The sequence below is a fragment of the Carya illinoinensis genome, chromosome 16 (genome assembly GCF_018687715.1).
Source record: "Carya illinoinensis cultivar Pawnee chromosome 16, C.illinoinensisPawnee_v1, whole genome shotgun sequence".
In the NCBI taxonomy this organism is placed as follows: Eukaryota; Viridiplantae; Streptophyta; class Magnoliopsida; order Fagales; family Juglandaceae; genus Carya; species Carya illinoinensis.
The window spans coordinates 5,307,195-5,331,564 of record NC_056767.1 but is presented as its reverse complement, the minus strand read 5'-3'; the positions used below and the strand labels follow the sequence as shown (position 1 = coordinate 5,331,564).

Sequence of the window (24,370 nt, the reverse complement as noted above, 5' to 3'; positions counted from 1 at the left end):
TATTTTATTTTATTTTTATCAAATGTGTGATATATAAATAATGAATAGAAGAATTTAATTAATTAAAAAAAATAAAACAAAAAAACTTAAAAATAAAAATAATAAAATAAGTGTGGCGTGTAGTATGTAGTGTGTGGTGATGAATATAATTATACACACATGATCAATACCTTCAAAAGTGATCAATTTTTACGTACCTGCTACATGCATTAAGCATTAATTCAATCAACCTTGCGATAAACTTTACATATATGAGATTATTAAAAAAAATAAACGTTTTTAATTGCAACTCAATATCATTAATTTATAAGGTGAATCCATGGCTGGCTAGCTGCCCACGGCGCAAAGAGAGACATTTTTTCTTTTCTATTTTTTGTGTTTTCCAGGTTTTAAGCAAGCGGAATTCATTGCGTTTCATTCATCAGGGGTACAAGCTGCTAGCTAGCTAGGCTACAGCCAGTCTTCATAAATGTTTTTCATCAATAGTAGGTGGCATGGGAAGAGTTTTATGAAGTTGACAATTATCATAACGTCCGATAATTCATAATATGAGAGCCCAACTTATTATAATATTATTTCTATTATAAAAATTACTTCTCTAATTATTATCGTGACAAGTTATATTTATAATTTTAAGACGTGTAAAATTCATGTTTTGTTTAAAGAAAATATGTAAAATTTATATTTTTAAAACTGTATAATTTACCGATTGATTTTTTCTTTTTTATTTTCTTTTTTACTTAGTGATTATAAAAGTATTTTTGTAATGATTTTGTGAATTTTAAAAAAATATTTTAAAAAATGTTTTTTTTTTTTTTTAAAATGGCCTTATTGGTGGAGACTCTCGATGGGTGTGGCATCACCCTTTTAACATTACTCTATTATCATTTTTATATAAGTTTATCCATCATTAAAATTTAACCGTTCAAATAAATTTAAAAAAAAATGGATGAATTGACATGATGCAGTGTGTCTATGATATTTAACATTTAATTAATTGTAAAAAGAACTGAGAGCTGGGTCATTTCCCCAGTTTTTTAGGTTCAATTTAGTTTTAACATTCAACAAACTAAGCAATATACCTCAAATATTAGAACGTAAATTAATTAATTAATTAGATTAGATTAGCGATAACCTTCGTACAAATCATCATGTCCCTGACCTTGGCAGGGCACGTAATATAAAGTTCTGCATCGATTGTTTTGTCACCAGGGGAAATGACAAATTACTAACTAATTATTGTAACTTGTCAAGGTCCCTTCACGGCCTTCGAATCATTCATTCAACCACAAAATAAAGTCAGCTTGAAATCATGATTACAATCTCATTCAGAATGCGAGGAATGTATCACATGCATGCAGCATATGCTTTTGAGGCTGGTGCTTGAACCCAGCCAGTTAAAGAGGAGATAGTAAATATCACATGGCAAAGATGCATAGGAAGGCTCAATGGTTACCATATGTTGCAATGTTTTAGCCGATGAAAATGTATCTTTCTACGTACATTGATATCTAAAACTACGGGTATTCCATACACTTTCTACATTTTCTTTCTGCTTTTTCGTTTTTCTTTTTGATCGTACATCAATGGAAGGATTACGGATTTCATCCTCTCAAAATCATTTGGCTGAAGGGTGATTATTCAGATTTGAAGTCACATACAACACAATTTCCTCATAAATCAACTAAAATTTAAGAAAACTTAACGCTACAAATCGTCAGGCCCTGGTGAAGTCTCAAGTGGTTGAAGCTCTTGCTCTGGAACAACAGCACCAACAGGTTCATATGATACATTCTCTTGTCTAGATCTCCAAATCAACCATGCCCCAGAAATTGATAGTCCAAGAACCAAGGTAGCCAAAACTCCAACAGCCACTATCCAATAATTTTGTTTCCACCATGTTCTGCAATGCTCCAAAGGATTCCAATTGTGAATATGAAAGGAAAATGCAGGAAAGATTTATTAAAACACAAACTAGTCAAAAGAAAGGGTAACGAATATATAGAATTCCAGAAAGAATGTCAATAGAATTGCAGATATGGATAAGTAAATAGAAGACTGGTTACCAAAAGCTTGATTAAACATATTTGTATATACTTCAAAAATATAAGACTAATCAAGAAATACACATCAACATACAACAAGTTAAGCTAGATCAGGGTGCTTGGCCTGGAGAGTACTTCCACGTTTCAAGTATATGACAACCACAGACAGATTTTTTTTTTTTTTTGATATGTGACATTCACATATAGACATTTGCAGAGAAGGACAATGTTTGTATGAGTGGGTGCATGCGTGTGTGAAGCAGAAAGAAATCTAGAAGATTTGTGAAGCCAGCATTGGGGTAGAAGACCAAAGGACAAAACATATATTTTACGGATAGTACTCAACCCTGGACGGCACCTTAGAGAAGGCAATCTTGAAGATATGTGACACAACATTGAGGTAGGAGCCAAAATTTGGGTAGCAGCCTAAAGAACACAAAATTACAGTTCAACAAATAGTACTCACAACCATGGAGAGCACCTTAGAATCTTGCTTCCATCATTAATTCAATCAATACAGCCTCTGATCCAAGTAACTGTTTTCAGTCCCCCCACCTAAATAAAGTGTTATTCGGGAAATGGTTGTGGAGATATTATGCGGAGGGGGGATCTTTGTGGAAAGCAATCATCGACATTAGATATGGGACGGCTTGGGGTGGGTGGTGCTCTAATGAAGTGAGAGGAGGGTATGGAGTGGGCTTATGGAAGTTTATAATGGGGGGGTAGTCATGTTTTGAAAACCAGATTTGTTTTGTAGCAAGTGAGGGCAATCGCATCAGTTTTTGGCGGGACTTGTGGTGGGGAAACCATGCATTGAAAAGGGTATTTCCGGTTCTCTATAGTATTGCAGTGAATAAAGAGGCTTCTGTGGCAGATATGAGACTCTTCTCGAATGGTTCCCACCATTGGAATATTCTTTTTAGTAGGAACTTTCATGATTGGGAACTAACCATTGTTGCAGAGTTTTTCAGCCTACCATATTCCAGGGGGTTGTTTTCGACACAAAGGGATAGATTGAAGTGGAGGGCTAATAATAAGAAATGCACGGCTAAGGAATATTACAAAATCTTGACATCACAAGATCATGCTCCGTTCCCTTGGAAAAATATATGGAGGTCCAGGGTGCCATCGAAAGTTGCTTTTTTTGTATGAAATGCAGCTCTTGGGAAGATCTTGACTTTGGATAATTTGAGGAAGAGGGGTTGTGTTGTGGTAGATTGGTGCTATATGTGCAAAAAGAATGGAGAAACTGTGGACCATCTTCTATTGCATTGCGAGGTAGCAAGGGGGTTATGGGAGGAGATCTTTCGAAGGGTGGATGTTTCTTGGGTGATGCCCAAAAGGGTGGGGGATTTGTTGGGATGCTGGAGGAAGCTACAAGGTCGATCTCAAGTGGCTGCGATGTGGAAGATGATTCAGCTATGTATCATGTGGTGTATTTGGTCAGAAAGGAATGCGCGTTGTTTTGATGATAAGGAACTTACAAGGGAGGAACTGAAGATTTTTTTTCTCCACACTTTAATGCTTTGGTTTTCTGCTATTGTACTAAATGGGGACAACGTTCATGATTTTTTGTCTTTAATTCAGCAAAGTTAGAATGTATTTAGGTCTTTTTCTGTATACTTCCGGTGTACACGGCTTTGGCCTATCTCATTCATATCAATAATATCTATCTTTTACTTATCAAAAAAAAAAAAAAAGTCCCCCCACCTATATCAAGGACTGACCCATATCACTCTCTCTCCCTTCATTCTCCTCTTCTCTTCTGCCACAAACCCAAAGGCTATTTCCTTTGTTTCTACATAAACCCGCATTATAGTTTACAACTTAGCCTCATCAACCTAGTTTAGGCTACAAAGTCCCAATCTTCAAGTTCAAGGACTGACCGATATCACCCTCTCTCCCTCCCTTCTCCTCTTCTCTTCTACCACAAACCCAAAGGCTACTTCCTTTGTTTCTACATAAATCATTAAAGTTTACTACTTGGTCTCATCAACTTTCTTTTAGGTTACAAAACTTTCAATGATGATATTATTACAAGTTTAAAAGAAACTAGATGAGGAAAAAGAAAAAGCAAATAAAACAAGAGCCATCTGTATTCCTTTCTCAGTAACTTTCCAAGGAGAGGTCATGGAATGGGAATGAGTGGGAGAATGTCATAAGGGTCTAAATTGTTCAGAGGATTTATAACTTCCCTGAAAGTTCTCTTGGATTTCAACTTGATACGATAAAGCTGCAAATAACTAACCCAAAAAAAGAAAAGGATGAAGTGGGAAATCTAGGAGGAGCCTTAAATCCCTTCCATACGGATTGTTATTCCTGGCTTGAACTATAAAGTGGCTGACATTGAATACGCTTTTTATACAGAAGGAAGTAATTGAAGGACTTTGATTTACGTTGCTCGACTGTTAAGAGGTGTTCCTAGAAAGATAAGAGCCATAATAATACAGGAATCTTGAGGGACTTTTGATTGAATTTGCTTGAATGTTGGAGGCATTACTAGAAAGATAAGAGGAATAATAACACGCACACACAAACTCAGTGTGATTTAGGTTCATTCACCAAATGATTTTCTCAGGGAAGACACACACACACACTGCCATTTCAGGTTAATTCACAGAAGGTTTTTCTCAGAGCAAAAGCTTGTCTTTTTTCAATGTCGCTCCATCTTACCTAAGAAGTATTTATCTTCACATTTTGTTAACAATTGATTTATAATCATTTTTAAGTTGTGACTAGTCAAAATCCGAACTCCACATGTTAATGATGACACAGAAATTCCTGCTTTTGACTACATATGAATCTGGATCCAGCAGTGTGTGAAAAAAACTTATGTATACAAGTCAAGAGAAAATAATAAGTAGAGAGAAGGAAAAGAACATACAACTTCACTGGAGGCTTGACATTCAACTCAACTAACTGATAACTTCCAAATTTCTCAGGAAGCTGCAGATGATCTCTTAAACGATTAATTATGCTCTGCACAAAAGCAAATAACCATAAGGTAAAGCACAATATTAATTGATGGAATGGCTCCAGTGTAACATACTTCAGCATCATGAATAGCATTACCGTTGCCGTGGTATTAGAAATGTAATCAGCAGATTCATCTGGGAAGATTGCCCATTTGATAAGGGAAGCATTTGCAGTATAACTGAAGTTCAATAAATGAACCTGAAATTAAACAGTCAGCATTACTAATTGATCAATTTATTTGACTTAATATCTACAAAAGCAGTGAAAAATTAACTGATACTGACACACTGCATTAGTGGCTTTAGAAGCACAAATGGTGAAACTGAGGTAGCAATAGATTTGGTTAGTTGAGCACCTATTTTAATGCTATCACCCCAGATCAATTGCTTTTATTATTATTATTATTATTATTTAGAAGATCCAGAGCATTTATTATGAATAAAAGCTGTAAACCACAGAAAATCAATACTAAATACATTCCCAACAAACTGGGCCCGTATTTTCCTAGCACATTCAATTGATTTTCCTTCTGCAAGTATAACATACACACAGATTTTTAACTTGCAAATCATTCATATATTCTCAATAAAATTTTTACAACTTAATGATGGCATGGATACAAACTTATACTTGAGGGTCTGTTCAGCTAAGTGTCACCAACTGCTAACCTAAATTGAGGTACCGGTAAAATCTTAAACCAATAAAGCAAAAATAGCTCAACTATACCTGAGAAACTTTAACATCCAGTGCATGAGCAATAAACTCTGTAAGCTCGGTGAAATTGGGCTTCATAGAAGAGTTGATGATAATGTCAAATGTTATTAATCCAATCTGAAATTCACCTACGTACAATATATGGTAAACATAACATCAGAGATAACAGTCCAAGTAGCAACACAATCAACTGCGTAATAACAGCAAGAATTTCAAAAACACATTCAACAAACCAAAAGGAAATTCTTGCTCAACATTTTTTGGTAAGTGATTCTTGCTCATAATAACAGAAGAGAAGAACTAGCATACATTCAGAAGAATCTTCTCTTCAACATTCTAAAAATAAATGTGTCGATCTAGTTTTATATTGCAAAAATAGAAGATCAACACATTGCAAATCATAACATAAAGTTATATCTCTCCAGCAAGAACATGAGAAAAGTAATTGAGGATGACGTGGAATTTGAAAATACATCATAAAAGGAATGTATTCTCTTGAAACTCATTCTACCTGGAAAATCAGCATGAGGCAATCCAACTGGGGCCATTGTAGGAGGCAATCCACCTGGAGCTATGTTAGGAGGAATTCCTACACTTTTATTTTGGCTACGTAAATCCGTAGGAGGCGGAGCAGCAGGACTAGGGTAATGCAAGCCCTTCCACAGTTCAGAACAATTAGTTTTCCAGAAGCCTATCTTATCCTTCTCCCGATCATAAGTCACAAGGGTATTACGAACGATAATCCCTGTAACATACGATGAAAAATTAACTGAGACATCCCTTGTGTGCTGATGCAGATGCATGCCAGATGTTTGGGGAGAGAAGGAAATTATTTCTTTGACTTCATATTGACATGCACAAGGCAGGCTTGAGCATAATGCAGCTTTTGGTCAGAACAAATGCAAGAGCTGACTACAGAGTAAGCATGGCAAATCCGATAAACAATTTAGCGTACCTCCTAAAAGAGTGGTTGGATCATCTGCATTTTGAAAAATTCCCAGGCAATATGCACCACTAACCTTCGTATGCTTTAAGAAAGAACAGAACAAGTAAATATACAACACTATGTGCTTAATACCATTGAAACAAAAATAGATTATGAAAAAAATTCCATATTCTCCATTTAGGAGCAAGAAAAATAAAAATAAAAAACTCAAGAAGAGTAACTTGTCAACTTACCCGGAACAAGTAGTTCTCTGGAGACAGTGACAATTTTTGTCCATTACTGAATACCATATCAACCTGAGGAAAAACTGCTGATAGTTGGGAAACATTCCTACGCAAAATACAAGAAAAGACAATCAAATGTAACTTCAAGACAACCAATCATCAAAAAAAAAAACTCATGTCTGTGTGGTTTAACCAGTACCTTCCAGCACCAGAAAAACAAATATCATGAAAATTTGGGTCTGGACCATGGATTTTCTTGAGTAAACGAATTTTATTGATCACCTGCATATCACATATAATTCCCATAAACTGAGAGTTCAATACAGCAGAATCAAAAAAGCAAAGATAAATTTTTTCTTCATAGATAAACAAAACTTCATAGAAAACAAGAATAGGAAAGAGTCCAAGTACACGGGACATATACAAGAGCATCAGCTATGCATGAAAATCTAGTGATACAAGAAACTCATGATTGGTCACCTGTATGATTGCTTGACCTTAAGAAAGCCCAAGCCACATCTAGACTCATACTCAGAAAGTGTCAAAGTTACAAGTGGAGCTTGTTAAAATCACACTCATTCACCTCTATTTTTCTTAACCCACTCAATCTGGGAAATAATGGATATTACACTCAGTGATATTAAATAGCCAAACTATGTATTGAATCACCAACTGTACCAAAAGTTTAAGCTTTTGGGAAGAGACAAGTTCAATTATTAAAATGCATATTCTAATACTTTCCCGCATATATGAGCAAACTCCTGTAATAAGCAAACTTAACATGTAAGACATTTAATTGAAATTGGGTATATTTTCCCACACATATTACATCACCAATTATCCCAAAGACTTGAATTCTTGAAATTTTTGTTTTGATAAGTAATAAGTAATTTTATTGAAATAAAGATGGGCATAGCCAAGGTACACTGGCAAGCTTAATTACTTAATTTACATTCTAATTCTATATTATAATGATTCCAACATTCACTATTCAAGTTATCTCAAAATCCTAAATGCTTAACAATCTTGTAGAAATTCCAACCTTGGTGGGGTTTGAACCCATGGCCTTAGCCTCCATTCCATTCTTATAGAGAGAAGTTTAATGAGAACTATAGTTCATTGGCTAAAGTAAAGAATGGAGGCAAGCATATATGTGTTTGAGCATCAAACATATAAACCAATATTCAAACGAATTAAATTAGTTAATATAACTCATTTTCAACCTGAAATTGAAACATAAAAACATTCATCCTTTTCTTTGTCAGGCAAATGAATTTGACCATAAAAGTAAATGGACTATGGGAGAAGATGAAACTTAAGAGGCACAAAGTCTTACAGCATTCTTGAATGCAAGAAAAGCTTCTTTTGGAAGGTAAGCATATGTAGTTCCACTATCTAAGACTGTTCCGTGCCTTCCGTCAAAGATACTTGGCTTTAACTTCAATGGCTTACCAGCAACATGTATTTCCTTCAACTCAATATTATAATAGGGACTGTTGACATCCCAAAACTAAATCATAGGTGTGAGATGCACTAAGTGTAGTCTTACTAAAAACCAATACAGATAAAGCATTTTAAAAGAGTTTTACCTGCGAAAAGGATCTGAATTGGTATATACCATATCAGGGGGAGACAAAATACCCCCAAGAACCATAGCACCCCCGCCTACATCCATCCCACCATAACATAACGAAAATGAGTCACTAATAGCACCCTTGTCAACAAGTTGATCCATCACACTAAGCCGACCTCGACCCAAACCAATTATGCCATCAGCATGTTGAGTGTAAAGATCACCAGTTTCCATGTCTTCACAACCAAAAACAGCACGCTGGGGAATAAGCTTGCTTTCATTGCCAAAGGAAATTATGTCCTCACCAAGCACGCCACTGCTAGAGCTCATCTCAGCATACCGTCTCTCATAAGTGCATTGAGCTCCAGCCTCATCACAGTTGCAACTAATACTGCACTTCATTGGTTGATATGTGCTAGACAATTCTGGCCGGAACCTTGGGTCCTGGATGTCATCAACATAACATTAGCTTCAATCAATCCTCTGCTAAATCTTGAGTGAGAAAAATATCATTTTTTTTATTGGCACTGGGTGTCCGAAAGCAATGACTAATCCCAGGGCCATAGCCCCTCAGCAAGGAGTTTCTGACTTGTGCACCTCGGGTAATTCAAGTAGAACTATATCATTGAATCCAACATTCACCAGATATAGAAAAATAGGAATCATAAAGACATCAGCGACCTTCCATTTCCATCGTAATTAATAACAGAAACACAAAAGTCACAATTTTTATTTTTGCTTAGCCGACATTCTCAGCAACCAACAATCTTGATATTAAACATTATTTTCTCGTACATTAACCAGTTATAGGTATTCGTAAGAGCCTCTCAGAGTTCCTGATTTGCTAGTCTATGAAGATTAAGATACTTTTTATATGACAAAAAAAGGACGATGCATAATTATAGATTGCAAGCTGTCCAAACAATAATTACAAGCTCTAGAGAACAATCAAAAGCGAAGCCGAACCTGATGCTTCCCACAGTGTCCACAGTTAGAGCAGGGAACGTAGGTCACAGTACTACCCGTATCTACAATAAGCGCGAATTTCTGCGGGGGTGTCCCGATCCATAGCCGCGTCGTATAGTAACTACCATAAATCCAAAAGCACTTCAATTATGATAAAATACTTCAAAAAAAGTCATGCAAGAAGAGTTAGAGAATAAAAAAGAGCGAAAGCGTCAGGAAGAGCAACCCTTGGGAGAGGAGATCGTCGTAGAGTCTCATGCGAGCGTTTGGGGGGGGCGAATTCTGGAGATGGCGACGAAGTTCACTATGACGGGAAATATTAGGGTTAGGGGATGAGAGATAAAGAGGAAGAATCATCATCGGCGGCCGGAGGGCAGGATCGGAGTCGTCGAGGGCAGAGGAGAGAGCGATTAAGGAGGAAGAAAAGATGAGAAGCGCAGAGGCTAGTAGGTGAGCCAAGGTCTGAGCCATGGGTGGGTTTCACGGCGAAGACGAAGAAGAAGAAGAAGAAGCTGGTGCCTGTTGGGTGGATTTGCAGAAGACCGAAAGAAAAGTCCTCTGTGCCTTTCCCAACGATTAACGGGTGAGCTTCACCTCACTTTGGTAAATAAGATTTTGTTTTAATTTTTTTTTAAGTCAACGGATAATTAAATTCAACTATAATAATTTGACCCTCTTCTTCTTCTTTTATATTTTTTTTCCTAAGCTAAAGGGAACGTGAGAGTGACGAGCATAATAATCCTTGTTGGACGTAATTATAAGAGCTTCTATCTGATGTAAAATGTTAGTTTGAACTATAATTACTGTCAAAATAAATTCAAGTGAGAAAGGTGAGTAAGGATATTGTTAGATCCACGCTTGCAAAGATTTGGAAGCTTCAGGGGTCTTTCGATTTCTTTGAAATATGCTCTAATTTATTTGTCATTTCCTTTGAATGTCGTGTTGATAAGGAGAAAATCCTTGATGGGAGACCTTGGTTGTTCGACAACCATCTCCTAGCTATGCGGCCTTTTGATGGCCTCACTCCACCGCAGAAAATGGTGTTTGATTTTGAATTGTTCTGGGTTAGGTTACATAACCTACCGTTGGCGTGTATGACTAGGGAGATTGGGATGAAAATTGGGGATTCTCTGGGCACGGTAGTGGAGGTGGAAACTGGAGTGGATGGGATAGCATGGGGGAACTACCTTCGGATCCGTGTGATTATGGATCTCAGAAAGGCTATGGCGAGGGGAAGGACTGCAAATCTCCTAGGCAGCCGCATTTGGGTTCCAGTGACCTATGAGAAACTACCCAAACTGTGCTTTGATTGTGGTAGAATTAAACATGACGTTGGTGGTTGTCAGAGGGTTGAGGTGGAGGGAAGTAAGTTACAATATGGGAGTTGGTTAAGGGCTCAGATTAGTCCTAGGGGAAGAGGGGGGGAGGCGAGGAAGGGTCCATATGGTTTTAATCATGAGAAAGGTGGTGATAGAGGGAGTAGTGAAAAGGATAATTGGGATGCCTCCTCAAGGAGTTGTCCAGTAGTGAGGTTGGGGGGAGCATTGATAGAGAGAAGAGAAAATAAAATGAGAGAGGAATCCGAGGAGAGGGTTAGTGTGGGGGAGGGGGGAGAAAAAATTAGTGAGGAAGATTTGGGGCATGAAAATCTAACTTTAGAGGTCAGAGGGAGAAAAGAAAGCTTAGCTGAGGTGGAACAATTGGTTGAGGTGGAACAGCTTGTCGAGGTGGCTATTGCTGAATCTATGGAGGGGGGGGGGGGAGGTGAAGGGGCACAATTGGCTAACCCGAGTGTGACTGAGGAGGGGCTTTTGCTGAGTGAAACTCTAGGTTTTAGAAGGTGGAAGAGAAGGGCAAGAGGAAGGTAAGGGACACCTATGGAGGACACTTTGCTAGCAAGAAAAAGAAAAGTTAATGAAGGAGAACCCCCTGAAAGGGGCTTGTCAAAAAGAGGGAAGAGGAGATTAGTAAATATAGAGGTGGAATTTGTTGAAAATGAGGCGGCGGCTGCTGGACAGCCCCGCCAAGTATTATGAAACTCTTGAGTTGGAACTGCCGAGGGCTTGAGAACCCTCGGACAGTTTAGAGCCCTCACTTCTTAGTGAAGGAAAAGAAGCCCATGGTGATCTTTTTGATGGAAACCAAGCTGCAAAGTGATAGGCTAGATAGAATAAAATGGAAGTTGGGAATGAGAAATTGTTTTGCTGTTGATTGTAGGGGAAGGAGTGGTGGTTTGGCTTTGCTATGGAGCAATGAGGTGGATCTGGAAATAGTGAATTTCTCTTTTCATCATATAAATGCAAGGCTGTGTTCTTTGTAGAAGAAGAACCTATGGTTTTTTTCTGGGTTTTATGGGCATCCAGAGGTGAGTAAGAGAAGGGAGTCGTGGAGGCTATTGTCTTTACTAAACCCTGAAAATATGCCCTGGTGCGTGATAGGGGACTTCAATGAAGTGGTGTCTCAAACTGAAAAAGAGGGAGGTAAGCAAAGAAGTGAGTCTCAAATGGAAGATTTTCGACAGGCTCTAGTCTTAAACTCTCTTGCTGATATGGGGTGGAGTGGATGTAAGTTTACCTGGAGCAATAAACACCAGGACAGTACATTTACAAAAGAAAGGCTAGATAGGGTGGTTGCTAATGGGGGGTGGACTCAGATGTTCAAGGAGAGATCCATTGCTGTGGTGAATGCTACTCAGTCAGACCATAAAAGCTTTATTGCTGGATATAGATGAGAGGATCCATAGAAGAAGTGCACCGAGAAGAGTGTTCAGATTTGAGGCCAGTTGGGCTTTAAATGAAGAGGGACTTTCTGTTGTAGAAAGGGCTTGGGGAAGAGGTGGAAGCAGTGAAGGACACTTGAAAGGTATCCAAGAAAAACTCAGTAGGTGTGAGAGGGGGTTAAAGAGCTGGGTCAGAAAACAAAATGTTGAAGATGAGAAGGCATTAAGGCAACACTTGAGACAGCTTGAAGATGAGCAGGAAAGGGAAGGGTGCAACAATGTGGAAGTCATTAAGTTGTTACAGACAAAAGTGGATCTTATCCTTGAACAAGAAGATTTGAAATGGAGACAAAGAGCCAAAAAAAACTAGTACAACTTGGGTGACAAAAATACCAAGTTCTTCCACTCTTGTGCAAACCAGAGGAGGAAGAAAAATATGATAGTTGAGCTACTTGATCCAAGGGGCAATAAGGTGGAGAATCAAGAGGATATCGCTGAGGTGTTCTATGAATATTTTGATAATCTGTTCAGCAGCTGTAACCCATCGTCTCGGGCTATTGAGGTATGTTTGAGACACCTAAATCCAAGTGTTAGTGCTGAGATGAACATAGAACTAGAGAAAGTGGTCCTGAGAGAGGAAGTGGAGTTGGCCTTGAGTCAAATGGCACCCTTAAAATCCCCTGGCCCCGATGGGTATGGGGCTTGCTTCTATAAGGCCTATTGGAATATGGTGGGTATGGATGTCACTGATGCTGTGCTGAACTTTCTTAATGGTGAAGGTGAGCTGGATAGTGGGGTTAATAAAACCTTTATTGCCCTGATCCCAAAGGTTGCTAATCCATCCGTGGCAAATGACTTTAGGCCTATTAGTTTGTGTAATGTACTTTATAAGCTGGTTTCGAAAGTACTTGCAAATAGGCTTAAAAAGGTGCTGCCTCACATTATCTCGAGTAATCAAAGTGCTTTCATTTTTGGAAGACTTATCACGGATAATGTGATGGTGGCTTATGAGACCCTACACACGATGAAAACAAGAATGAAAGGCAAGAAGGGTAGTATGGCCTTGAAGTTGGATATGTCTAAAGCATATGATAGAATCGAGTGGGGGTATCTAAAGGAGATCATGAAGAGGATGGGTTTTGGACAGAAATGGATAGGCTGGATAATGATGTGTGTATCTTCAGTGTCCTATTCTGTGTTGGTTAATGGGACTGCTGGTAAATGGCTAACACCTAGTAGGGGTCTTAGGCAAGGGGATCCTATTTCCCCCTACCTTTTTATCCTGTGTGCTGAGGGTCTCTCGTCTCTTCTTAATGGGGCTGAGGCTATTGGTTCTTTGAAGGGTGTAGCTGTAGCAAGAGGGAAAGTTAGAGTCAATCATCTGCTGTTTGCAGATGATTGCCTGATCTTTGATAGAGCAAAGCTAACGGAATGGAAGTGTATACAGGGGCTGTTAAAGGAATATGAAGAGGCTTCTGGGCAGTGCTTGAATCTTGAGAAGACTACAATGTTTTTCAGCTCCAACACAAGCATGACTACCAGATTGATTATAAAGAATGAAGCAGGGGTTTCCATTTGTGGTAATTATGAAAAGTACCTTGGACTGCCAGCCATGGTTGGGAGATCCAAGTTCAATACTTTCAGGGTCTTAAAGGAAAGGGTGTGGGCTAAGATCCATAACTGGAAGAACTCCTTTCTTTCACAGGCAGGTAAGGAAATTCTTCTGAAAGCTGTAGCTCAAGCTATCCCCACTTTTGCCATGAGTGTATTTAGACTTCCCAAGAGGTTGTGTGCTGATATTAACTCCCTTTTAGCTAAGTTTTGGTGGGGTCACAAACAGAATGGTAGCAAGATTCATTGGAGAAGTTGGCTGAAAATAAGTGAGAGTAAGAAGGGTGGGGGGTTGGGCTTCCGGGACTTGGAGTTTTTTAGCACTGCAATGCTTGCAAAGCAGTGCTAGAGGTTTCTGCAAAATCCTTCATCCTTAGTAGCTACGGTGATAAGGCAAAAGTATTTTAAGAATTGGGAGTTGCTACAAGCAAAATTAGGGAGGGGTCCATCTTATGTATGGAGAAGCCTTTGGTCATCACTGGATTTAATTAGAGAAGGGGTAGCTTGGAGAGTGGGGGATGGCAAAAGGGTAAGTATATGGAAAGATAAATGGTTACCTAGTAAGAAGAACTTTTCCAGCATCTTGTCTTCAACAAATAAGCTGAGTAGGGATGCCAAAGTGTGTTCTCTGATTCATGAAGATAACTGGGAACCTGGACCTAATTTCAGAAGTTTTTTTAGGTCATGAAGTAGAACAAATCAGAAGCATTCAGCTAAGTGATCCCCTTCAAAAAGATAAGAGAGTTTGGGGTTTCTCCCATGATGGCATTTTCTCGGTTAAGAATGCATACCACCTAGAGTATTTGCGTGGTAAAAGGATGAGGGGAGAGACTTCGAAGGGGGAAGAAAATGAAAAGTTTTGGGAAAGGATATGGGGTCTTAATGTGCAGCCTAGTGTTAAGCATTTTATTTGGAAAGCCTGCCTTGATATACTCCCTACTAGAAAGAACTTGTGGAAGAAGAAAGTGGTTAATTCTAATCTATGTCCTATCTGTCTTAGGGATACAGAAACTATTGTCCATGTCCTATGGGTTTGCCCTGCTGCTTCTGATGTGTGGGTTGAGGTAGGGAGTCCAGTGTAGAAGTGGAACACCAGCGAGTCCAACTTTTTAGCTTTATGGAGGAAAATAGTCATAAGTCTGAAAAGTGAGGATGTTGACTTGATGGCTTGTGTAATGCGTAGGATATGGTTTAGGAGGAACTACTGGGTTTTTGAAAACATTTTTAGGGAGCCCAGATGTGTCATGAGGACTGCAGTGGAGGGATATAAGGAGTATATAGCAGCCCAAGAACAAAGGGGGTGCATGTTTCGGCAGACTGTGAGTTGTAATAGGGAAGAGAGGTGGACAAAACCTGTGGGTCAATGGGTTAAAGTAAATTGGGATGCGGCAGTAAGGATTGATCTGAATAAAGTAGGCATCGGGGTGGTTGTAAGGGATGAGGAGAGGGAGGTTCTGGCTTCTCTTTGTAAGGTGGTGGACTGCCTGCATGATCCTTCTGTAGGGGAAGCGTTGGCACTGAAAAGAGCAGTGCAGTTTTGTGATGAGCTCGGCTTCTCTAACGTTGTTCTTGAAGGGGATGCACAAGTCATAGTGAAAGCAGCCAACAACAGGGAGGAGCTATACACGGCTTATGGAAATGTAATGGAGGAGGTAAGGGGTTTTTTGAAAATGAGGGAATCTTGGAAGATACAGTTTATACATAGAGAGGCAAATAATGTTGCCCATATACTTGCAAAAAATGCTTTTAATTACACAACAGAGAGGGTCTGGATTGAAGAGGGCCCGATAGAGATACTACATGTACTGCAGAAAGAAAAATTTTGTAATAGCTGATTGATATAAATGAAAGTTTGAGGTATTTTCTTCAAAAAAAAAAAAACTATAATTACTGTCCAATTGAGTCATAGCTACTGCCCAAAAGGCAAGCCCGCACTCTCAAAATATTCAGCTACTCCAAAACCAATTCCATAGCCCAAATATCAGACTTTACTACCACAAGATCCTAACTCGAACTCCTGACCTTCAAGTCATGAAATATCAACTTGTACAAATTGGTCTTCTAACTTAGTTGTTCCCTCTTCTTCTTCTTTGTTTAGGTCTGGATTTTCTTTTGAGATATTTAAATTTGTCTTTCATAAGTATTTAAAAAAAATTAAAGAAAAATAAATCGTGTTTAGAAAAATATTAGAGGGATTAATATGAGAGAATATTTAGTTAATGAGAAACGATATTTATAATCATGAGTATGCAAATTCTATGTAATTATTTTGAAAAAAGTGAATAAATATAAGATTCACACGAAAAGAAAATTAATTTTTTAATAATGAACCTCACTTTTTTTCAAAGTAACTGCACGACGTTTACTCACTTTATAATTATATATAACATTATTCAAGTTATTAATCTTTTAATTTTTTTTAAATTATAATAGATCCCACTATAAATAATATGTTAACATTTCAACTTATACCAAAACTATTAATAAGATATTTTATTTTGAATAATATTTTAATAAACGAGTTTAACAGGTAAAAATTCAATACATAAATATTAAATCGTATCATGAAGAGGAATGAATGGACAGCATTTGAGAGAGAGAGAGAGACAAACGCAAACTTCCAATACAAAGGATAAATGCTCTACATGCATCAGGTTTATTCTTCCTCGTTTACAAATAACTATGCTAAGTCATAGGCACGTAAGTTCAAAGTTAGACCGATTAATTCAACATCATTAATTAATTTTGAGTTATGCTAAATATAATTTTAGAATGTGTATGTCTCATATTCTCTTTGAAAAAAAGTAGCATGAGTTTCAAATTTGTCAACTTTCTTTAAAGGAAGTGTACATAACTTGTACAATCTAAAACTACGAATATAATTTCTCTATACATTTTGATAACAAGTCAAACTTGTATGCATTTTGGTAAGGGGCAACATGATTTATGAAAAATTCTAAACATCATACTACTATCTCACTTTCATCCTACTAAATAAGATGTGGCATATTTACTATCATTAAATTATCATATAATATTATTTATCATCAACTGGTAGTAAATGCACTACATCATATATAATATGATGCAAATAAGATGATTGTGTGATGTACAACATTACTCGTCATCCGTATCGATTTGCAAATATAAATACTTTTCCTATATATTACCTTTATAAATTAACATAAGTTATCTACTGCATTGGGGGTTTGATTTTTCTAAATGGCTTGCTAACTTTTAAAGAGACTATGAGAAATGAAAAAGTTTTGATAAACACCTCCAGTTCTTGAGGGCTTTAAGTGGAAAGAGAAACACGTGAAGTAGAACATACAATATTTATTGATATTCGTGCTTATTTTTAGGATAATATTAAGTACTCAATAAATACAGTAAAACCAACTCCATATATCTATTTCTCTTCGTTTTAAGATGCTAAAATTCATGTAAGAACCTGAGAGATCGTTTTCTGAAAAGTTTTGGCAGAAGTAAGAACAGGAAAGAGAACATAAACTGCTTGTTAGGAAAGTGTTCTGATCGCAGGAATGTCAAATGTGTAACCCCATCCTTCTCTCCTGCTTTTGTTTATTTAAGTTGGCACATGACGGTATTGAACAAGAAGAAAATTCGATACACTAAAGTTCCTAAGTTTCATTGATCTTTAGAAGCAAACCACTCTGCAGAAGTCCTCACAAAAACTGAAAGCAAGCGCATGTTTCAGTGAAAAGTCGTTCGAAGAAATAAGTCTCGATGCAGCAGTTGAGGCTGCTGCTTTGCCAAAGGCTATTCTTTGCTTCCTCTACAATTTGAGTTTGCTCAGATCAACTTTTTGGACAGGATAAGTATATGCCTCATAATTGATTTGCTGACCCAAAGTACTTAGTTTTGTGAGAGCCGTTATCAGATCTACCTGAAAAAGAATCAAGAACCCATGTTAAATCCTTTTTATTTTCCTCCTGCAAAAGTATGTAAGAAAATGTGAAAAAAAATTCCCTCAAGTTCTTGCCCGAACTCGTCTTGAGTGGGAGAGGAATAAACACACGACTAGAGGCCCTCAAGTTCTTGATCCAAGAAAATGATTCTGACCTCATAATCCGTCTGAGATACCGTTTCTCTGCTACGTTGATATTTCTGAACCCATGGAGAAACATCAGGATCAGTGGCCAGTAAGGTCTCGGTTGCAGCCTGATCTGGCCCCAAAAATGCAGACATCACAGCTAGCTGACCAAACAAGCAAATAAACATCAGAACTATGATAAAGGAATAAACTCCCTCAAGCTAGCTTTAACTTGAATGTTACAATACCCTTCAATTTCACTGTTATTATTTCGTTAATTTTTAGCCACTCCGGTACCATTTTGAGTTGTTTATTGAATGGAAGCTTAAACCCATGTGCACTGTTCATGTATAAGGAATGTATAATGCATCCAAGATGCCACTCTAGCATGGAACCTATAATACCGAGAAGTTTAAGTAAGATGAAAAACTCCTACAAGTTGCAGGTCAGGATATACAACATAGCTTACACCATGATTTCAATAAGGAAAGAACCTTTTTCACTTTATGTGACTGTTTCACGTTTAGCTGAGGGCTGCATATCTGAGGATCTTTGCTTTGGGTCACAGATTATAAATAGACACATTATTGGATAAAGAAAAAAGACCTGAATTACACTCAGCAGCAGCAAAGGCATTATTGTTTCATACAATACCTGGCGGGGACCAAGGCCAATAGCTGAGAACTTGTCCTTCATTTCCTTAACACTTGCTTTGTCCCATTGGGGAACCCTCCCCTCTGGATCTGGCTCCTGGGTATCTGCCCTTCCAAACTGCCTGTCGAACAAGCCCCACTGTACCCAATAACGGTTTTATGAAAAATCTATCAATTTACATTCCAGCTCTGTCTATTGCATATCCAGTTGCTTGATGTTTCACCAAAAATTACTATCCCCAAAGCTAGATCACTTAACTGATGGGTTGTAGGTTGATCTAGCTTTGGGGATAGTAACATGATTCATCCAAATTAAACTATGAGACGAGATAGCACAAGTATTCAATGATAAATTAAAGTGACTGCAACAAGAATTATGCATACATTCAGTAACTTATGAGTATTATACATCCTTTAAATTCTCATGATCTAAAACTATGCATTTGAGAATCGAACTCAAAGACGCACTTGAAGATAAGCAGAATTGGAACTTCAATGAGGAACACCAGGGATTTGCAAAGCTTCCGTGTACTTTTGGTTACACTATTCAATATTTGCCTCAAAGAAGTTGAGGCAGATGCTTAGTTTCTCTTTCAACCCTTCACGTCAACTTAAATAAAATTGCTCTATTTTAAACTACATGAGTATAAAAGCGAAACAGAAAAAGAGAGAGAGGAAGGGAGTTAGCTTGTTATGTAAGTAAATGTGGCGAATCAATTAGTGAAGAAATCCCTTGGCTGGTGTAGCTGCACACTTCCTGTTATGCTTTGCAGACAAATTCTTCTATTCCAAGGCCTATCTCTGCATAGAGTTAAATCTCGAATCCCTAGGAAAATACAGGTTTTTCTACTAGCACAAATTGAAAAGATAAACATTTTTTCTGAGTATCACTATCATATTAACAGCTACTCAAGGGTAAAAATTGGCCACGAATATGAAATCTCCAGTTTATGCTTCACCAAGTGGCATTTAGAAATTTAATGAATCATAAAGTTGATTATGGTAAAATAAAGTAACTGAATATCATGAATTGCCCCTTTAAGCAATATGTAGCATGCAAATTATTAATGACATTGAGTATGACAGCAATGACACAAGTAGTAAGTAACAAACCTGCCCATTTGAACCATATGCAGAATACAATAAGTTCCCTTTCTCTTCATTCCCACCACATTTGCGAATGGCTGAAGCTAGAAATGTAGCCTTAGTGGCACTTTGGGCTACATGGAATGAAGGTATTTTGGTCAGGGGCAGAAGCAAGAGATATAATGAAAAGAATGCTTAGGAACCTATTTTATTGGCCATTGCACTGGGCCACACTACAAGCATGATGGTCATGTATACAGTTCATAGTTTGAACTTGGTGATATTTAAAATTTTGAACCTGCATATTGGATGAGATCTGCATATGAAATGGGTCCACCCTTGGAAAATGAATCTATCTCTTTCTTTGCTTCCTCTAAGAAATTTAAAGCAACAGAAAGCCCCTTGTTTTCAGGCCTGCTTGACTCTGAACTTCAAGCAAGAAAAAACACAGAAAAGAAAATTAAGATGAGTTTTCAAGAAAAAAAACTAAGAATGCTTTAAAGTGAAGCAAACGAAGAGGGATGAATCTTAAAGTGACAATATTTAACATAACCAAATAAGACATTTAACAACTTAGAATTATATGCACATTACCCTTCCCATCCAAGTCAGGCCCCAACCACTAAAATCCTTGACACTTCACTAACCAGGTAAAAGAGACCCAAACTGGAAAGAGTAAGCATTCTAAACATCTTTTATTTTCGGCTGACAGGTAGGCTTAGAAAGAACATATATTTCTGACTTTTAAGCAGGTAATCACACTTGGACTGATTTAAACTTGCATATAGGAACTCATGGCCCCAGAAGTTTAAATTAAGAATTCAGGAGGCAAAACTCAGAAGTCTTAAGGGTTATGCTTTCACTTAAAAGGAGTAATGTCATAAGTGACATGTACCTGAACCGTATGGATCCATTTGGCCCCCCGGATTTTGTAACCTACAAAGTTAATTCAGACCTAAATCAGCACTGTCCTTTCCTTTTCTCGTTTAACAGTTTAACAAAGCAAACGACTTATCCAGAATTCGTAAATTTCAACAATTAGGGATTTTGTCTGACCTTATCATAAGTCAGGGCATCATTCAGTGCCAAAGTTAATAGGGGTGAGATAAGATCTGGATTTCCCTGAAACAATACATGGAAATGTGACAAGATCTAATAAGAAAGCATGAAAGCATCATATTCAAGCTTTAAATACAACATAATTGTGAAGTACACCAAGACTATTCTACATAATAGGAGTGCATGTTGACAGGATTTACCTTTATACCGGTATAAAGGGTTCCCTTGATACTTGCTGTAAAGAAGGACATGTGAATATGGATCAATAGCTCATTCCAGAATAAAAAAACTAGTGTTTGAAGAACTCACATTGAAACTCAGAACGCTGTCTCCGTTGTATCAAATCAGCAGCACTAGCATTTTTGACAAATGATCCTGAGCTTGCCATCAATTCCTAAAAAGAGATCTCAAATGGTAAAAACTAATCAAAACATCATTTAAGGTCAAAGCATTGTGTATCCATCTCAATATGTGTTTCTTGTGTACCTACTCATTATTGACTCATCTACGAAAAGAGTATCTAGTTCAGATTTTTTTATAGATATCAGAGTCATCATTGTTTTTGGCAATTCTATTTTTTAAACTGCAATTCACTGAGTAAGGATTTATGGCGTTCGACTAAATTTCTAAAAAATCATAGAAACGGCTATACTGGCTTCCTTTAGCAAAGTGAGTATTTGTTAGAGCTTAATAAGTAGATGTGAAGGTAAAGTGGTCTCAGACCCAGATTTATGGAATAATGGTCAGCATAACAATTCTGGCAAGTTAGCATGCATACATCATGCAATTTACAATCCACAAAAATATATCATAAATAATTCTCATTCTTTCCAAGATCTCATTCGAATAGACTGCTAAGTTCAAAAGTTTCCATTTCAAGGATCTGAGACCACGTAAGGCCAAGGAACTCGAAACAATCGAAAAGTAAATTGATTAAAAAAAAAAAATTATTTGTAAGTAGAGGAAGAGTCTCTAACCAGACCGATGGTAACACCAACACACTTAAGAATGTCTCTTCGACGGAACTGATCATCATCCTCAGCGGCAACATCAGTTTCCATTTTATTACAACGAATTAAAACCTGAGGCTGGACAAGCAGGAAGGTAGTTGTCAGACAATCTGCTTCAAACGTAGCTACGAAACAAGAATCATGTTTAAGTGATTTAACTGTATCCCATTTCTCGATTCTCACAAGCATGAAAACGCTGCATTCCCATTTCTTTTCTCTTTTTTAAACGCTCGAGTCCCAGATAGGTATGGCAAACTTACTGCATGAGAGGGGTATCTGGGGGCAACGGGAGCAGTGCTGGTTGTGGTTAGGGATGGAGCGGGAACAATGGTAAGCAGACGAGGGACAGTAGAGAGGAAGGAGAACCCCATTGCCTGATCAGCTTATCTCTCTTTGTTCTACTCTTCTGACAGAATTGTTGGAGCAGTTTAATGATGCGTGAAAAAGGTCTGAGAAGGTTTGTGTTGTGTGGAAAGCGCGAGTGAGTTCATGATATGCTTTATCCTCCCTATCTTTTGTTATCCAACTAGGTTCTCTTCTGACTGAGCTAATAACCCGACCCGTGTGCTACCGCAACCAAACCGACACCACACATAATCTCTACACCGCACGACCTCCCTTTTTTTTTTTTCCTTCTTTTTAAAAAAAAATTAAATTAAATGAATTCTTCTACTCATCATTTATACACTACATATTTGAAAAGAAAAAAAATTTATATATAATGTGGTATATAGTAAGGGTGCTACCCGCACCATACGAGCGGGGTAGCCCCCTCCCGGCACCCCGCCCCGTATAGTGCGGAGGTGGGGTTTTTTCATCCCAAGGATAGGATGTAGATCGAATACCTGCCCCTCCCTGCTTTATTTTCACTTTAAAAAACTATTACTTTTTTTTTAAATTTAAAAATTATTTCTAAATTCAAAAGTGATTAAAAATATATTTTTAGATCCAAATTATAAATTTAAATTTTGTAAATATGACTATAATTTAAAAATTATGTAATTTTTAAATTTGCTAATGCATATTTTATATAAGTTGTAGTGTAGTAGTTTTAAATTATATAGTTTTTAAATTTGCTAATACATACTTTGTAAATAAATTTAACAAATTGTAATATATATATTTATATATACACATTGTAAAATATAAAGATATATTTATAGTTATATATATATATATATATATAAACATATATTTATGCTTTTATATATATATATATAAACATTTATGCTTTTATATATAACTAGTGGAGGATAAACGTGCTGTGCATGTTTGCTTAGTTGTTTGTTTTTGTTGCCTGATACAAAAATTTGTCCAAACAAAATTTAAACAAAAAAACAAAAATATAAACAGGATTTTGTTTTTTTCTTCCATGATCATTGTAGTTATGGGCCATATTACACCGGACCAATAGAGAGAATATTGAAATTTTTGTATTGTTACTGATTGAATATTTCTAGATCTGCAGTAAGTTAGAGTATCCACTATTTTTCTGAAACTTGTACTGCAACATTCTCAATAAACGGTAAATACTCCTATATGTTATATCTTTAATGGGATTAGAGAATCAATAAATGTGTAAATAATTAATTCATAAAAAAACAAAGTAAAAAAATAATTAGTATTTTATTATGATAAAAATAAATAAATTTTTTATGTTAAATGTAGAAACTGTAGAAATAAAAAAACTTTACCTCTCTATTGTGATTCATGAAATCAATTGTAGAATAACACAATGCTTCCGCAGCAATTTCACCAAACATCATTGCAGCTAACTTTCCTGTCCTATGATCAAGTTCATTATATGCTCAACAACTATAAATAATTAGAGCATGATTTTTTGTTAAGATTGATAAAAAGAAGTACATCTAAAATTTTTGGAATAAATTATTAGATGATAAAATTTAAAAATATATACCGTGGTTGAGCAATAGTTTGGTGTTTGTAGTGATAACAGAGGAAACTTTCATTATGGTCATGTCCAGTTCCTTTATTACAATTGATGCAAGACATATAAAAAATATTTGGCGGAAGTTGATGATGTTTATTTTTGCTTTAATCCAGAATTTTGCTTTCTGTATCATGTAATAAACAATATGTTAGATAACATATATGAGCAAAAATTTGAAATTGGTAGTAAAGAAGAGTATTTTACCTCCATTGATTGTAAACTCTTCATTAATGCAACAACATTATAATTTTTTGTTATTTCTCACAAACCAATCGATGATAATGATGCAGGTGGATATGTTAATGATTTTGCAATAATTTTATCAAGTATTGCATCATTAATTGTTGCCCTTAAACTTTAGAAAGAAAATGTAAATTAGTAAGAGGAAAAAAGAAATAATTTAAACATTGAATATATGCACATCAAGAATTTTTAACATAAATAAATATCAATTGTTTGTTGTTTGTTAATTTATGAATGGAAGGGAACTATAAGTTAGAAACTAATAAATAAATTAATTAATGAAAAATTGCTTAAAAATTAATTACCATTTTTGTAATTACTCTGCCTCAGGAAGAACATGATTAATTGTAAAGACACTTGTTGGCTGCGATAATAAGGACAAACCTATATTATAAATATTGATTATTATTATTTCAAAAATATATTATTTATAAAAATATTTAACAATGAAAATTATTAAAGATACCATTGTATGATCAAACTTTCAGTTTTGTTGCAAGTATGATTGGTTTTGTTTCAATTATTTCAGAAATTTTTTGA

At 36.6% G+C, this 24,370-nt stretch overlaps 3 protein-coding genes across 3 annotated transcripts; 1 reads left to right on the top strand and 2 right to left on the bottom strand.

Annotated features, from left to right (window-relative positions):
• Positions 1-1,432: 1,432 nt before the first annotated feature.
• Positions 1,433-10,044, bottom strand: LOC122299425 (aspartic proteinase 36-like). Its single transcript, XM_043109697.1, has 12 exons — positions 9,671-10,044; positions 9,445-9,565; positions 8,495-8,922; positions 8,242-8,398; positions 7,105-7,187; positions 6,915-7,011; positions 6,691-6,763; positions 6,247-6,480; positions 5,748-5,863; positions 5,118-5,219; positions 4,930-5,024; positions 1,433-1,903 (listed from the first exon to the last, which is right to left on the bottom strand). Exons 1-12 carry the CDS (start codon positions 9,913-9,915, stop codon positions 1,708-1,710), a joined length of 1,947 nt encoding a protein of 648 aa, XP_042965631.1. The 5' UTR covers positions 9,916-10,044; the 3' UTR covers positions 1,433-1,707.
• Positions 10,045-14,937: 4,893 nt separating this feature from the next.
• Positions 14,938-15,609, top strand: LOC122298728. Its single transcript, XM_043108595.1, has one exon. It carries the CDS (start codon positions 14,938-14,940, stop codon positions 15,607-15,609), a length of 672 nt encoding a protein of 223 aa, XP_042964529.1.
• A 1,550-nt stretch (positions 15,610-17,159) lies between these two features.
• LOC122298401 (thylakoid lumenal 29 kDa protein, chloroplastic) lies at positions 17,160-22,127 on the bottom strand. The gene is made up of 11 exons (XM_043108124.1): positions 21,897-22,127; positions 21,604-21,714; positions 20,936-21,020; positions 20,827-20,861; positions 20,624-20,689; positions 20,463-20,503; positions 19,866-19,996; positions 19,595-19,701; positions 18,483-18,620; positions 17,858-17,992; positions 17,160-17,681 (listed from the first exon to the last, which is right to left on the bottom strand). Exons 1-11 carry the CDS (start codon positions 22,005-22,007, stop codon positions 17,571-17,573), a joined length of 1,071 nt encoding a protein of 356 aa, XP_042964058.1. The 5' UTR covers positions 22,008-22,127; the 3' UTR covers positions 17,160-17,570.
• Positions 22,128-24,370: the final 2,243 nt, after the last annotated feature.